Genomic DNA, 15,001 nt, shown 5'->3' on the forward strand with positions numbered 1-15,001 from the left:
AAAATATTAATGTCTGAGCTAGTAATACCAAAAATTGCAAAGGCAAAGGCAAGGGTCACTCATTCAGTTGACATCTAAATTGTCTCTTTTTTTTTTTAATGCAAATAAACAGCTGAACTTCAAAGAATTTATCTTAAAGAATTAAATCTAATTAGTAAGTTTACAAACTGAGAGTTCAAATATATTGACTGAAACATTCTTAGCAAATGTGTAAGATTAAAAACAATTAAAATGTCCACGAGTATTTTATTGAAATGCAGCTCAACCATCTAAATGGTATCATAGACCAAAGATTCTAAAGAGGAGTGCCCCTCAAAAATCACTGCTTGTTCAACCTGTTACTCATGACTTGGTGTTAGCTCCCTCAGGAATCTTAGTTCAGGAAAAAAGTTGAAAATAACTATGCAGGGGCGCCTGGATGGCTCAGTCGGTTAACCAAGTCTTGATTTTGACTCAGGTCGTGGTCTCATAGTTTGTGGGATCAAGCCCTGTGTCAGACTCTGTGCTGACAGTGCAGAGCCTGCTTGGGATTCTCTATCTCCTCCCTCTGGCCCTCCCCTTCTCGAGCTCCCTCTCTCTCTCTCAAAATAAATTTAAAAAAAAAGAAAAGAAAAGAACTATGCATAATAATAATAATACACGAATAAATTTACTTTATAATGTTTAATGAAAAAAATCAGATCACAAAGCCATGTGCAAAGTATTATCCCTTTTTATTTTAATAGATAAGCGTATATAAAGACCGTTCTTTCTCCAAATCTTTACAGTGGTTACTTCTTGTGTAGTATGATTATGGTTTGTTCAGTTTGGGACTTTTATTTCTACCTGATTATGAGATTTTCTTGTTTCTATGTTTATATAATAAATTTTATTGCATAATAATAAGTGATCACCTGATAATTCTTAATTACCACATCATTCTTTAAAAAGAAAAAAAATGGTGTAAAAAGTCTTCACTAGCTCCACATACCTAAGGATAAATTACAAAGCCTAGCATACAGGGCCCCCTAAACTACAGCTCCAGCCTGTCCTTCCAGTGCCATCTCCCACCACTGCCTGTACTGGAACCAGCAGTGTGATGCCAGGGCAAATCCCCAGCTCTTGCCTCTGCCCTTGGTGCATACACATCCTGTCCCCTCTGAGGTCAGCCTTATAGGCCAATGTGGGTGCTCCTTTTCTTATAGAGCCTTTCCTTTGGGGATGGGGAGGGTGTGGCCCTGGCACACAAGGAGCCCAGGAAAAAAGTAGAGAAGCCTTCTAAAATGAATCCAGGGGCGCCTAGGTGACTCAGTTGGTTAAGCGTCTGACTCTGGGGCTCAGGTCATGATCTCACGGTTTGGTGAATTCGAGCTGTGGGGCTGTGTGCTGATGGTGTGGCGCCTGCTTGGGATTCTCTCTCTCCCTCCCTCCCTCTCTCTCTCTGCCCTTCCCCTACTCACGCTGTCACTGTCTCTCTCAAAATAAATAAATAAACTTAAAAAATTAAAAAGGAAAAATAAAGATGAATCTGGATCGGTGTGAGGGTTCGGCGGGGGAAGGGGTGTGCCTGGCTGGCTCAATCAGGGGAGCCTGTGATTCGTGATCTTGGGGTTGTGCGTCTGAGCCCCAAGCTGGGTGTAGAGGTTACTTAAAAAGGAAATAAAGAAATAAAAGGAAAAAAATGAATCGCTTATTTCTCTAATCTTGTGTGGTTTCAGATTAAGTTTCTCTTGGTATTTTCTCTTCAGCTGATGTTGTCTCACATGATGTGGGAGAACGCACTGATTCCCCCCTCCTCCCCCCACCACCTCTCTGGGCCCCCAGTTTCAGCTGAGCCACAGAATTTCTTTTTGGATTTCTTAAACCTATGTAAGATATTTGCAAAGGCTGAAATTGTCTTGCCTGGTGCTTTGCTTGGCTGCCCCGAGACTCTGTTCCAGAGACCAGGTGAATGAATGGTGAATAGACCCCAGTGTCCTGCAGGGAAATAGGGAAATGGGGAAATGGCCACCCATTAACAGTGCTCAAGCAGAAAAATGACTCTGTAAAAAATATTGAGATGTTTCTTTGCAGTCATTTCTATCCCTTGCATTCTCTTTTTTTTTTTTTTTTTTTTTTGCCTTTGGACAAAAAAGGATATTTAAAAAACAATTTTGATTACATTTTCACTTTGGGACAGATAACTATTTCAGATATAAAACAGTGGGCCTTTCACAACCTCTATGTTCTTTTACAACCACCTGAACAATGAGCCTTTCAGGTTTTCAGTGAGTAGGAATGGGTCAGCCAAGCTCAAAACAGGCTTGACTGCACTTTCAACAAAGATCACATACCCCGGCAGGGAGGGAGGGGCAGCCCGTTTGTATTTGAAAAGGTTCTCCTGGCCCCTGTGACACCAACAGCTTCCTTCTGCCATCTAAGATGATTAGGCTGCAAAAACCGGTGGCCCTCCTCCGTGGAGAAGAGGTGCCCACCCCCACTTCTTCCAGTTTCAAACCAGGTGCAGCCCTGAACAAAACTGGAAAGGAAGAGAAGATTCTTTCAGTGCCGTCTTCCTGCAAATTAGAGACTAAACACCCTGGGTGTCAGGTCCCTCAATTTTTCCCAACCACCTCTGGAGTACCAGGACTTCTAAGATCTAAACGTGGTGCTTTGGGGTGCCCTAGTGGCTCAGTCGGTTGAGCGCCCCTCTCTTGATTTTGGCTCAGCTCATGATCCCCGGACTGTGGGGCTCGGGATTGTGGGGCCGAGCCCTGTGTCGGGCTCCCTGCTGAATGTCAAGCCTGCTTGATATTCTGTCTCCATCTGTCCTTCTCCCCTGCTCATGCTCTCTCTCTCTCTCTCTCTTAAAAAAAAAAATTAAATTTAACAAATGAACATAACGTTTTGATTTCAATTAAAATTTGGAGGAATAATACATTATTTTTATTTTGTGATACACATTCTCCACATGATTGTATGACATGTGAAGCATGAAGTTGTGTCAATTTTAATAATTTGAGATATCGGGGAACCTGGGTGACTCGGTCAGTTAAGCGTCCGACGTCAGCTTAGGTCATGATCTCACATTCCATGGGCTCCAGCCCCGAATCAGGCTCTGTGCTAACAGCTCAGAGTCTGGAGCCTGCTTCATTCTATATCTCCTTCTCTCTCTGCCCCTCCCCCCCACCACCACTCTGTCTCTTTCAAAAATAAATAAACATTAAAAATGTTTTTTTTTTTTTTTTTTTTTTAATGTTTATTTATTTTTGAGACAGAGACAGACAGAGCATGAACAGGGGAGGGTCAGAGAGAGGGAGACACAGAATCGGAAACAGGCTCCAGGCTCTGAGCCATCAGCCCAGAGCCCGACGCGGGGCTCGAACTCACGGACCGTGAGATCGTGACCTGAGCCGAAGTCGGACGCTTAACCGACTGAGCCACCCAGGTGCCCCACATTAAAAATGTTTTAAAATAATAATAATTTGAGACATCAACAAACTTTTCTCATTCCTCTCCTGGAGATCATCTCTGAATCAGATGCCAGATCTTGACTTCTATCATCCTGGGACGAGTCAAGAGAAATCTGAAAAGGAAAGCCAGCCAAAATAGCAGTTTTTTTCTGCCTGCTGCTTCCTCCTGCCCCCCCCCCCCCATGCCTGTGCCCCCCGCCCCTACCTGGGGCTCTGAGCTGGGCAGAGAGCTAACCTGGGAGAGAAATAGCAGAGTGAGAAGCAGGTGGTGTCTGTGCACTAACCCTGCTCCCTGGTTACCCCATCACTTAGGAAAGCTGAGAGAGGGGAAGAGGGAGCCTGGGGGTGCGAGTCTGAGCCTGGCACCCCCAGAGGGGACTTGGAGTATGTGGTGGCCCTGCTGGCAGTCTCTCCTCCCCTGCCTCCAGGCAGAGCGTGGTTGAAATTGTGGTGGCCTTTCCAGGTGCTGGAGACCTTGCAAAGCCCCTTGACACTTCTGTGTCTCCCAAGGGCTTTGGAAATGATCCACAGTATTCAGTGGCCCTCAAGTGAGACATAGAAAGTAATTAGGAAAGAGGGCTGAGTGCCTCACAGAGGAAACGGGGACACGCCATGTCAGCCAGCTGCACAGGGGCAGGACGGAGAGATCGCAGGCCAAGTCTGCACCCTCTGAACCCAGCAGCTTCCCTGCCCAGGAACACGCAGCACCAGCAATGGGACAGAGGCAGGGAGGCCAACAACCTGTCCTGGCCCCTGCCCCTGCCCCACCCCAGGCCTGGCTGGGGCTTTGTGTACCTTACAGCCTTTAATTCAACCCAGAGAGTAGGAGAAGGGAGCTGGGAAATGGATTGCGAATGGCTTAGAAGACTTGAAGTGACAAAGATAAAGCTCAGAAGTAACCAGAATTAGTTGCCTGCGTTAGACCCCTCTCTCTGGCCTAGAACTCACGTTCGGAAAGAAGATTGTGTTACAGAAATAAGTCTCAGGGTGGCCCTGATCAGCGTGATCTCCGGCCAGTCATTTTACTTCTGTCCGCCTTGTGACATCCCGACCCCCCCCCCACCCCCCACTCCTCAAAACGAAGGGGGTGGCCTAGCCGCTGACTCAAGCAGGCTTTCTCCTGCAGGCTGCCTGTGCCTGTGTGCACAGAGGGCGCCAGAGGACGCTTGTGTGCCCAGAGGACAGAGAAGGAATGGGCCCAGCCTCCTCCTCCTTTATCATCTTTCTTGATCGCCTGTGGAGCTGAGGAGATTCCCCAGCCCGTGCTGAGAATACAGGAAGTGAAGCATTTCTATGAAGCCTATTCTTTTTTTATTATAATTTTTAAAATTTAAATTCTACTTAGTTAACATACAGTGCAACATTGGTTTCAGGAGTAGAATTCAGGGAAGCCTCGGTGGCTTAGTCAATTAAGTGTCACACCCTTGATTTCAGCTCAGGTCATGATCTCATGGTTTATAAATTCCAGAGCTCTGTGCTGGCATTGAGGAGTCTGCTTGGAATTCTCTCTCTCTCTCTCTCTCTCTCTCTCTCTCATTCTCTCCCCTGCCCTCAAAATAAATAAACATTAAAAAAAGGAGTAAAATTCAGTGATTTGTCACTTAACATACGATACCCAGTGCTCATCATAATGAGTGTCCTCCTTAATACCCTTCACCCATCTAGCCCATCCCCACAACACCTCCCTCTAGCAACCCTCACTGTGTTCTCCACCTTTAAGAGTCTCTTGTGGTTTGTTTCTCTCCTCTTCCCCTTAACCCCTCCTGTCCCATGTGTTATCTGTTTTGTCTATGAAACCTATTCTAAGCCTAAATGGCATAAGCAAAGAAGCAATTACCATCTGTAAAAGAAAAAATTGTCTTTGGTTATTTTTTTATTTTCGTTTGCAAAAACAGTTACTAATGTGGGTCTTTCGTAAAGGCGGAGTAGTGTAACACAAACTTTTGGATAGTGGGGGAAATCTGTACCTTCCATTCACCACTTTTTAGATAGTCCTGTAGAGGGCACAGTTGCCTTGTCCCAGAGGCTTCCAGGGTTCAGGAATGTCAGTGACTCCAGCAGGTTCTGAAGGCTTTCCATCAATCTGATAATCTCTTCAAAGCACCAAGGATAGTGCTTTAGGAACTATCTAGAAGCACAGGAGGGTCTCCTATGACCGTGAGAAGCTCCAGGCATAGCTGTAGGAAAGAAGACAAAGGTGAGGCCCTTTTGCAGTGATTCCAAGACATATGCAAGTTCATGGACCAATGCAGCATACAGATCCTGGTTGCTTAGGGATTCAGAAGAGCTCTACCCTGGTTCTGACAGTCTCCAAGGAAGATGTCAAAGAGGTGGTAACATTGAGGTCAGACCATGATGGATGGATCGATTTGGGAACTACCATGGAGACAGAAAATGGCAATGCCTTATAAAAAGCTCTTGCTTTTATTTTTTGTAAGTTTATTTATTTATTTTGAGAGAGATAGGGTATGTGCGTGCACCTGGGGAAGGGGCAGAAAGATAGAGAGAGACGGACAGACAGACAGAGAGACAGAGAGAGAGACAGAGAGAATCCCAATCAGGCTCACTGTCAGTGCAGAGCCCTACTTGGGGCTCAATCTCACGAACCAGGAGATCGTGACGTGAACTGAAATCAAGAGTCGGATGCTTAACTGACTGAGCTACCTAAGTGCCCCAAGTCTCTTGCTTTTAAATTAAAATCCAACATATGTATTTTAATTGTTCACTTTATTTATTTGTTTGTTTATAATTTTTTTTAACGTTTATTCATTTTTGAGAGACAGAGCATGCACGAGAGGGGAAGGAGCAGAGAGGGAGACACAGAATCCGAAGCAGGCTCCACGCTCTGAGCTGTCAGCACAGACCCCAACTCAGGGCTTGAACTCTGACCATGACCTGAGCTGAAGTCAGATGCCCAACCAACTGAGCCACGCAGGTGCCCCTATTGTTCACTTTAAAATAGCTAATTTTGGGACGCCTGGGTGGCTCAGTCAGTTAAGCATCCGACTTCAGCTCAGGTCAGAGCCTGGAACCTGCTTCGGATTCTGTGTTTCTCTCCCTGCCCCTCCCCTGCTTGTGCTTGCTCTCTCTCTCTCAAAATAAATAAATAAACATAACAAAATAAAATGGCTAATTTTATGTTATCTGACTTTCATCTCAATTTAAAAATGTCTATGGGAGATAACTGTTTCTGTGCGTGTGTGATTTTAAATTAATTTGTTGTTGAGCTAGGTAATAATTCTGATAGTTTAAAATCCAGAGGTATAAAAGAAAGTACAGTGAAACTTTTCTTTCTTTCTTCCAAACACCTAGTTCCGCCTCTAAAAGCAACTAGTGTCATATTTCCCTTTGTACCTATCCAAAGGTGTTCTATGAAAATATAAGGATCTATGTATCCTAGTCTTTATTTCCACTCTGTTTTACACAAATGGTAGCCTACTCTGCCTGCTGTTGTGCATCCCGCTTTAATCACTGACTGTGCTGTGTCCGTCACACCTTATGTACCAACATTCTAAACACTTTATATTCATTAACTTATTTAATCCTCACAACAATCCTATGAAGTAGATGCCATTAGAATCCTCATAACCCTCATTTTAAATATTTTTAAAAGTTTGTTTGTTTACTTAGTCATCTCTAAACCCAGAGATCAAGGGCTCTAAACCCAGGGCTCAAACTTCTGACCCAGAGATCAAGAATTGCATGCTCTTCTGATTAGCCAGCCAGGTGCCCCCAGTAGCTCTCATTTTATAGGTGAGAAAATTGAGACTAAGAAGATAAATGGCTAGTTAAAAGTCACACACATAATAATTGTTGGAGCCAGGACTTGAACCCAAGCAGCCTAACTCCAGAATATTCGGGTTTTTTTTTTTTCAACTTTTATTTATTTTTGGGACAGAGAGAGACAGAGCATGAACGGGGGAGGGGCAGAGAGAGAGAGGGAGACACAGAATCGGAAACAGGCTCCAGGCTCTGAGCCATCAGCCCAGAGCCCAACGCGGGGCTCGAACTCACGGACCGCGAGATAGTGACCTGGCTGAAGTCGGACGCTTAACCGACTGCGCCACCCAGGTGCCCCGAGAATATTTGCTTTTTAACCACTAAACTTCACAGCCTCTACCTAAAAATTTTCTCATTCTTTATTACAGTTGCATAGTATCCTGCTCTATGGCTGTACCATAATTTATTCAAACAATCCCTACTGATGAACATTTAGACTTGTCCAAACTTCTGTTGTTTTAAAGTTGCTACAGTGAGTAGGCTTGGATACATGGCATTTCACACATGTATGAGTGTATCTGTAGGATCTTTCAGACGTGAAATTATTGATACAGTTTTTGATGGATATTGCAAAGTTGCCCTCCCTCTTGCCCCATCAATTACCCCATCCTCCCCGCCCCACCAGTAATGGATGAGAATCTTTGTTTCCTATCTTCACTGAGGGCTCACTTAATATTGTGGCATCTGATTCATGGTTATTAGCTAGTCATAAAGGAGTCTATCTCTAGAGAACTTCTAGTCTTATTGGGAGAGTCTGGGAGACAAGTCACAGTGAACCATCAGTAAATCTTTATTTAATGAAAAACGAATCAGGCCATTAACTTGTGTTTTGAAGAAGATAGAATATAGATCATAGAGTAGGCTCATCAAGAACCCCTAACATGTGACCATCTTAAGTTGGATGTTTTATAGGGGGAAAAATTACCAGAAAAGTCTTTGTTTACAATTCTGAGTCTGCCTAGCAGGCTGTCATATTGTAGCACCACAAGATTGAGAACAATCCAAATATTAAAAAAACTTCTTTTTTTTTTTAATGTTTATTCATTTATGAGAGAGAGACAGACAGAGGGCAAGCCGGGGAGGGGCAGAGAGAGAGGGAGACACAGAATCCAAAGCAGGCTCCAGGCTCTGAGCTGTCAGCACAGAGTCTGATGTGGGGCTCAAACTCACAAACTATGAAATCATGACCTGAGCCGAAGTCGGACGCTTAACCAACAGAGCCACCCAGGTACCCCCAGAGAACAATGCAAATGCTTCCTTCTTTAAAAAAAATTTTTTTTTATGATTTTATTTTATTTTTGAGAGAGAGACACAGTGAGAGCAGGGGAGGGGCAGAGAGAGATGGAGACAGAATCCAAAGCAGACTCCAGGCTCTGAGCTGTCAGCGCAGAGCCCGATGCGGGGCTCGAACTCACAGACTACAAGATCATGACCTGAGTCAAAGTCAGACGCCCAACCGCCTGAGCCACCCAGGTGCCCCCAAATGCTTCTTAATCCAGGTCCATTACTCACCATCCTCAGAAGAAGGTTGAAAGAGCCCTGGCTACAGCAAGAGGCTAAAGAATTTTCTTTTTCCCGTGAAAGAAGAGGGTAAGTCTTCAGATCCAGACCATTTGCTAAAGTTGAAATTTGGCAAGTGGCCATTAAATGACATGTGCATCTTAGTCTTTGAATATATATATATTACATATGATATATGTAACATATGTTAATATAGTATATTACATGTAATATATCATATATAACATATATAATCATATGTATATTACATGTCATATGTATGTCATATGTTACATGTATAACACATTACATGTAATACATCATATGTAACATATCATATATATACATATATATTATATATATATACACACATACATACATTATTTATTGATTTTAAATTCAGACCCTAGTTTAAATTTGGCCTAGTATCTAAGTGATTTAAAAGTGGAGGTTCTAATCTGGATGCCAAAGTTCAAACTCTTGCTTCCTCCACTTAGTAATCAATTGCTGCCCGGGATGCTTTTCATCTGATAATATTTCACTCACTCAGGTGCAAATATTGGTAGAGTTCCTACTACATGCCTGGCACCAGATAAAGGTGAATAACACACACAAATAGGCTGCTTCAAGTGACTCCAAGAGGAGGAAATGCAAATGTGGCTAGGCTTAACTATTTACCAAAGGAAACCGTTTTCTCTCCATTTTGGAACATGCTGTCAGTTTCACTTGTCTGTGGGAAGCACTGCCTTTGGTCTGGCACTTGTTTTCATGGGAGCTAAGATTTGTTCCTATTTATAATTCTCCGAGAAAGCTTAGGGCAGTATTAGGAGAAAAGAGTGACTTTAAACTATTGTGTGTAAATTAAACTATTTCAAGGTCTAAGGGCTTCCATCTGTGTTTATTAATAGATGGAGAATTATTTGACCTCAGCATGACAGGAATTTTTCAATCAGCTGAGAGAGACTCTCCCAAGGAGATCTGACCCACACCCTAAAGATTAAGTAAAAATATGCTCATAGCTGGAGAACCTTAAGAGCAAGATGGAAACAGATGTTAGTTTATTCTCCATCTTTATTCCCTTACTGTTCCTTAAAGAAAACATGTTTTGTTTTTTCATTTGTTTGTTTATTTTCGTTTTTTTCTGCAGAAAGGCCTTTGCTGGGCACACAGGGGCGAGTCTAATGTCAGGGTGACGGGACAGGGCACATCCTGCAGAAAAGCAGGGGTGGCATCCCTGCCCAGGGGCAGCCTGAATGCACTAAGGTCTGGCCCTTCAGACAGGCTCAGGGGAGGTCCGCCCACAAGGGCTTCAGGCCCCTCCATCATGGAGATGACATCCTGACATGGGGAACATGGGTCCTTGCTCTCATGGCTGCCTTGGCTGCTCTCAGGGAGCACTGTGAGGTGGGATAGAGGGCTTGGGAGGGCCCATCAGGAAGGAGACAGGCTACATGATGGAGAGGAGGGAGATTGGGCTGTGTGGTAGGCCCAGAAACTTCCAGGCACTTCAGTCGTAATATCTGGAAGCAATGGGAGATGCTGGCCCCAAGATTGAGGTCCAGGTCAGAGCAGAACAGTTGGATCTAGAGCTGGTTTTAACTTGGGCTCTGCTGAAAGTGAATGGTTATCATTGGAACAGGGAACTGAGGAGAAAGGGGAGTTAGTCTCCAGCATTCTCCATAGCACACAGCTCTGGGCACACATGTGGTACACATTCCCCATATTCACACAGATAGGTGCAGGTGGCTGTACACTTATGTACACACATGGTCATACACACCAGAAGGCACGTGTGCAGACACCCACATGCACAAGTACAGATATAATTGTAGGAAAGCATGGGTTCTTAATGGGGCACCTGGCTGGCTCAGTCAGTGGAACATGTGACTCTTGATCTCAGGGTTGTGAGTTTGAACCCCACATTGGGTGTAGATCCTACCTCTAAGGGTCAGCCTTATGTGACTGCACTAGTTGGATGTCCAAGAAGCCAGCCCTGGCCACAGGTGCCCAAGCTAAATATGCTGTAGTGGAAGACTGTGGAAATCCAAACTCCTCTGAAAAGCAAGAAAGTAAAAATTTGCTCAGACTGTCATTTCACTTTGAAAGTAAAAATTGTTGGGGCGCCTGGGTGGCGCAGTCGGTTAAGTGTCCGACTTCAGCCAGGTCACGATCTCGTGGCCCGTGAGTTGGAGCCCCGCGTCAGGCTCTGGGCTGATGGCTCAGAGCCTGGAGCCTGTTTCCGATTCTGTGTCTCCCTCTCTCTCTGCCCCTCCCCCATTCATGCTCTGTCTCTCTCTGTCCCAAAAATAAATAAACGTTGAAAAAAAAAAAAGTAAAAATTGTTGTGAAGTTTAAGTGATGTTTTAGTCTGGACAAAGAACTTCATTCCTCAACACCTCTCTACAGAGTGTCTTTATGAAGCCTGACGTGGCCTTCTCAAATAGAAATGACGGCTTTCATCATGCTCCTTCCTAATTTGTGTAATTACAATGTTAAACATTTGGGCTTTGGAATCATACAAAGCTGGGTTCGAATCCTAGCTCTGTCAGTGACTAGTTGTGAGACCTGGGCAAATTACTTGCATCTAGTTTCTCACCTGAAAACCAGGATAATGCTATTCATCTGTGGCCCCAGGGCCGCTATACTTGTTAGGCTTAATAATGGCAGTCTAGCTGGAAATGAGGCTACAGGACTTGTCCTGAAACTATGTTTGCAAAACTAAGCACATTTGCTTTCACTTAGATTTTTGGTTTATTTGGAGTGGCTTTGGGAGGCATGCTTATGGAGATGAAGAGGGCAAAAAGCATTAGTCACAGTGCCTGACACTGAAAAAATTAACTGCCAATATTTACTAGCTTTTCATACTAAATTTCTTGACAGCGGGGCCCTGTTTTATTCACTTGTGTCTAGCATAATGCTTAGCACCAAATGTGAAATGAAAATGGATTTTCTTTGCAATTTGCACTAAAAATGAGGATTTTATCGATAACTTGGGAGAGTGGATAAAATAAATCTCTTAAGGGCTTTTGTATTGTTAGAAACACAAAGAAACAGGGGCGCCTGGGTGACTCGGTTAAGCGGTGGACTTGGGCTCAGGCCATGATCTCATCGTTTGTGAGTTTGAGCCCCCATATGGGGCTCTCTGCTGTCAGCCCAGAGCCTGCTTGGGATCCTCTGTCTCCCTCTCTCTGTGCCTCTCTCCCACTCACACTCTCTCTCTCTCAAAAATAAATGAATATTTAAAAAAGAGACACAAACAAAAACAAGTGGAAAAATGAGGCTGACAAGGCCTTTTATGATGAAACATTCAAACCTATTCCTAAGTGCCTGTTAACACTTGAATTGTCTCATCTTTGTCTACATTCAAAGTAATAAACCTGGACGTCATCGATGTGTATCTGGAACTCATACGGGGGATTTCGATACACCACACTTTTGGAAGTTTTACACCAAGACGCCAAGCAAGAAGAGAACGAAGGCAAAGAACAACTGCTCTCAACTTAGTGACCGTAGGATCATTGGACGACAGCGACATTCTTGCTATCCAATCGCCGGGGAGTCCGGAGAGAACGCTCTCTGGATTGGTCTGAGGAAACATCTCTCCAGGTTCATTCAAGAAGTAGCTTGGCGTGGGGCTCCGGCCGGTAGTGCCTTCTGGCCAATCACAGAACGCATGAGGCGGGTTCTGCCGGAGTGGAGCCTATCTCTGAAGGCGAATCTGCGCCCGACAGACCCGCCCGCCGCGAGCGGAGGGGGCGTGGTCTCCGGCTGCGGGTTCCCGACTCCCTGGGCTCGCGCGCGGAGTGGGCGGGGCGAGCGGTGTCAGCGGCGGAGCCGGATGCGGGCGTCGCCGGGGCCGCAGCGGCCCTGGGGATGGGCGGAGCCCCAGCCGCCAGTGCTGGTGGCCGCCGCCGCTGCCGGAGCCCGAGCGGCCGCCTCTGCTCCCGCGCGTCGCTGCTTCCTAGGGCGGCGGTATGCTGGGGAAAGGGGTAGTCGGCGGTGGCGGCGGCACCAAGGCGCCCAAGCCCTCCTTCGTGTCGTACGTGCGCCCAGAGGTGAGGGGGCTCCGCGCGGGCGGGGCGTCAGGCTGGAGCTGCCGGGGTTAGGGGCGCCGGGAGCCCCCTCCCCGCTGCGGGGGAGGGCCGCGGGCGCTTCCTGTGCGGGTGCGGGAGGAGAGCCGGGCGGGGTGAGGCCCTCGGGGGCGCGCTGAGATCTGTCGCGGGCTGAGGTGGGGACCTCCGGCGCGGGCCGGCAGGTGCCGGAGCGCAGGGCCCGGTCGCTGGCGACCAGGTGAAGGGGCCTGAGCCGGGAAGGTGCTGCGGCCCGGGACCCCCCTGCCTACCTTGGCGAGGAGCTGGGGTTCTGGGCACCGCGCGGGAGGGGAAGGGCTGGACGCTCCGGGCTCCCGTGGGGACCTACCCGGAGCCCGCCGTCTGGGTGGGTCTGCCCTTGGAATTTCTCAGTTGAGTCTTCAGAGCTGCCTGCTTCTAAGAGGGCTGTTTGATGCCGCCGGCGGGATACCGTGCACTGCCTCCCGCCTCCCATCTGCAAGCAGCACAGTTCTTTCCCTTGTGAATTCCCCTCTGTCATTTCTTCCCCCTTTCATCTCACCCCCACTTGCTTTCCTCCTGGAGTTTTACTCTTAAGTTCATTCATTCATAAAATATTTTTTGACCTCCTGCACTATTCTGAACAAAACAGATCTCCGCTCTCCTGGAGCGTATTTGATGGAGATCGGAGTAAACAACAAATAGAATAAATATAAGTAAATTATATGGTTATATTAGAAGGTGAAAAGTATCATGGGAAAAAGAAAAGGCACCATTTTCCTCCATGTCACAGTGGCATTTGAGCAGACTTGAAGGATGTTGGGGTCTGAGGGAAGAGTAGTACTAGTAGTACTAGTACTAGTACTAGTAGTACTAGTAGAGGGAATGGTCTGGAGTGTTGGAGGCTCATCAAGGAAGTCAGCCCTGAGGAAGCCTAGTAGGTGAGGGGGAAGAGTCCCAGGAAACCAGGTTAGAGAGGTTACAGCTTGTTGGCCATGCTGAGGACTTCTTGAGTTCCCAATCCAAATGCCTAATGAGATGTGTTCTCATTTTGGATTTCTGAAGGTTTTTCCTACTCCTCTGCCCAGCACTTTAATCAGCATGTGCACGAGCACTATCAAACCTCTGGTCTTCAGCTGTCTTCCTACCCCTGTAAAGCACAGGCAGGTGGGCTGTGGATGAGAGGTCTTGATCAAGGACTGCGTCCACAAAACCACCTGGGGCCTGAAGCCTTTGCACATGCATCTTCAAATTCACAATGTGTGTGTTTCCTCCAAATGGAGAATACTCTTGAAATGGGTCTTATTTTTAATCCTAATTGAAAATAAAAACCACTTCCTCCTTTGATGCTTGATGAAGGAGTCAGGGTCATCTTGAATTTTCAATAGGTTTCCCTCGTATCATGAGTAAGTAATGTCAGTTTCTCTTTGTGTCTTTTATGATTGATTTGATCTTTAACCTTTCCTCTTCAGTGAGATTGAACTACACATGGAAAGTCTGAAATGTGGCCAGAGTTCAAGAATGTTCAGATTTTTCATCCACCAAGTGCACATGTTGTAGTTAGACATGTTTTCCCTCTTTGCCCACAGTGCCTGATATATTTCCTTTGAGGGATAATTAGGGAAGGGGAGTGGTTCAGCCCCCAAATGGTCACATTTTTCAGATCCTTCTAGTTGGCAGTTTTGTTTTCTTGCCATAAAATAATGCTGTGTAGATACTATGTTTTTTTGTTGTAATCTGTCTCTAAAAAAATTTTTTTAACAGAGGGAAGGGCTCTGACCTAAATCGCTTATGGTTTTTAAAAGATAAAGGTATGAGGGAGTGAGAAACCAATTTGTTTTTTAAGTGTATAGCTTTTGCTAGATATCCTATTATTGGAAATTCATGTGAGCAGCTTTGAGGCATAGCTTATGTACCTCTGAAAGTACTGAACCTGGTAACCTTCTGTTGGTTCACTCAGTAGGAGTCGTCCCTCACAACACTTTTCTGGACTGCCATTCTTTTTCTACTGCTTTCCTTCATATTGCCCTCATCTTTACTGCTTTGGTGTATGTCTTCCTATCACATTTCTTTGTATGCGGTTTGCTTTTGTTAGCTGGGAATTTGCAGGTTTCTTAGGTATCTTTTTGCTGGTAGGTCACTGAGCTGCCAGAACAATCTTCACACCTTATGATGTAATGATACCTGTGCCTGGTAATGAATTTGTTCTTGGCTGATTAGATCTTGGAAGGTTCAAGAGTG

At 45.6% G+C, this 15,001-nt stretch overlaps 1 protein-coding gene and 1 pseudogene across 3 annotated transcripts in view; one reads left to right on the forward strand and one right to left on the reverse strand.

Annotated features, from left to right (window-relative positions):
- LOC125148290 (60S ribosomal protein L31-like) overlaps positions 1-15,001 on the reverse strand; it is a 40,758-nt pseudogene that overhangs the window by 17,245 nt on the left and 8,512 nt on the right.
- MTMR12 (myotubularin related protein 12) overlaps positions 12,562-15,001 on the forward strand; it is a 66,663-nt gene continuing 64,223 nt past the window's right edge. For all 3 annotated transcript variants that reach the window (XR_007145392.1, XM_047825604.1, XM_047825802.1), the window contains exon 1: positions 12,562-12,766. Coding sequence is in view for 2 of the 3 variants with exons in the window: in XM_047825604.1 (XP_047681560.1) it covers positions 12,686-12,766 (81 nt within the window). In the remaining variant the exon portion in view is untranslated. The remainder of the gene's footprint in view (positions 12,767-15,001) is intronic.

The sequence above is a fragment of the Prionailurus viverrinus genome, chromosome A1, assembly GCF_022837055.1.
Source record: "Prionailurus viverrinus isolate Anna chromosome A1, UM_Priviv_1.0, whole genome shotgun sequence".
Lineage (NCBI taxonomy): Eukaryota > Metazoa > Chordata > Mammalia > Carnivora > Felidae > Prionailurus > Prionailurus viverrinus.